This window comes from Gracilinanus agilis, unplaced genomic scaffold, assembly GCF_016433145.1.
Source record: "Gracilinanus agilis isolate LMUSP501 unplaced genomic scaffold, AgileGrace unplaced_scaffold29553, whole genome shotgun sequence".
NCBI lineage: Eukaryota > Metazoa > Chordata > Mammalia > Didelphimorphia > Didelphidae > Gracilinanus > Gracilinanus agilis.
The window spans coordinates 2217-3227 of record NW_025361972.1 but is presented as its reverse complement, the minus strand read 5'-3'; the positions used below and the strand labels follow the sequence as shown (position 1 = coordinate 3227).

The following is a 1011-nucleotide window of genomic DNA, read 5'->3' as shown; positions in this document are numbered from 1 at the left end:
CACACACACACACACACACACACACACACACACACACACACACACACTTTTGCCTTCTGGCACAAGGGACTCTGACCAACTCTTTTGTGAAGAGCTGCCCCAGGCAAGCACAACTAACTTAGTGCCAACAACCCTGGAACTCTAATTCCAGAAGTGAATTGGAAGGGGGTGGGAATCAGAGTGGGAACCAGTCCCTTATGGGGAGAATATGCCTGAAAGGGTTCAGCCCCTTATCTTGGTAGGCCGAAGTGATGGGCACAGTTCTAGTAGCTGTCCCCAGGACTACTCCCACTCATAAAGCCCCATTCTGCCTTTCACACAGTTGCTCCAGGAGGTGTGAGTGGGTGGGGAGGGCAGGTGTTTCAGAAGATCTTGAAGCCTTTTAGTAGGGTCAAGGTGGGAGCCTTGCGCTTGCTCTGGGCCCGGGATGACTTGACAGTCACCAGCTTGGCCTGAGCCACAGTAGGCATCTCCTTGTAGTTGACAGTGGAGAGAGTATTGAAGGTGCAGCTAGGCAAGCCATGCTTGGCAGTGAGGGGGGCCTGATGGAAAATGGACCTTTCCTCAGAGATGTAGAGGGGTCGGCTAGGTGTATTCTTCTCCTGCTCCCTCCGGACTTCCCGGATGGCTTCATGGAACACATGTTGCACAGCCTCAAAATCCAGACAGGCCGAGACCTCATAGAACAGGCAACCAAACTTGCTAGCCAGAGTCATGCCCTCTGACTTGGCGACCTGCCTGGTGAGCAGAATAAGAAAGAAGTGAGAATGTTCAGAAGCAAATACCCCCTTCCCAAAGGGGAATGGCCTGGACCCACTGAAGACCCCACGCCAGGGGATCCAGGTTCCATTTTAAGTGAGAACTCTAAACCTGCACCCTACCTTTGCCTTACTACCTTTGGCCAACTAACTGCCCCATTACATCTTCTGTTCTTTCTTCTCTAGCTGGAGAATCATCCCCTGTAACAACTTAAAAAGAAGACATAGGAGGGATAAGAAAGAGCAGTTTAAG

The 1011-nt window shown here is 51.3% G+C and overlaps 1 protein-coding gene across 1 annotated transcript; it reads right to left on the bottom strand.

The window, feature by feature from the left end:
- Positions 1-35: 35 nt before the first annotated feature.
- On the bottom strand, positions 36-738 carry LOC123254687 (ras-like protein family member 12; the record flags this gene model as incomplete). The annotated part of the gene is made up of 1 exon (XM_044683651.1): positions 36-738. A coding segment is annotated over one exon (376 nt), but the record flags the coding sequence as incomplete, so codon positions are not given.
- Positions 739-1011: the final 273 nt, after the last annotated feature.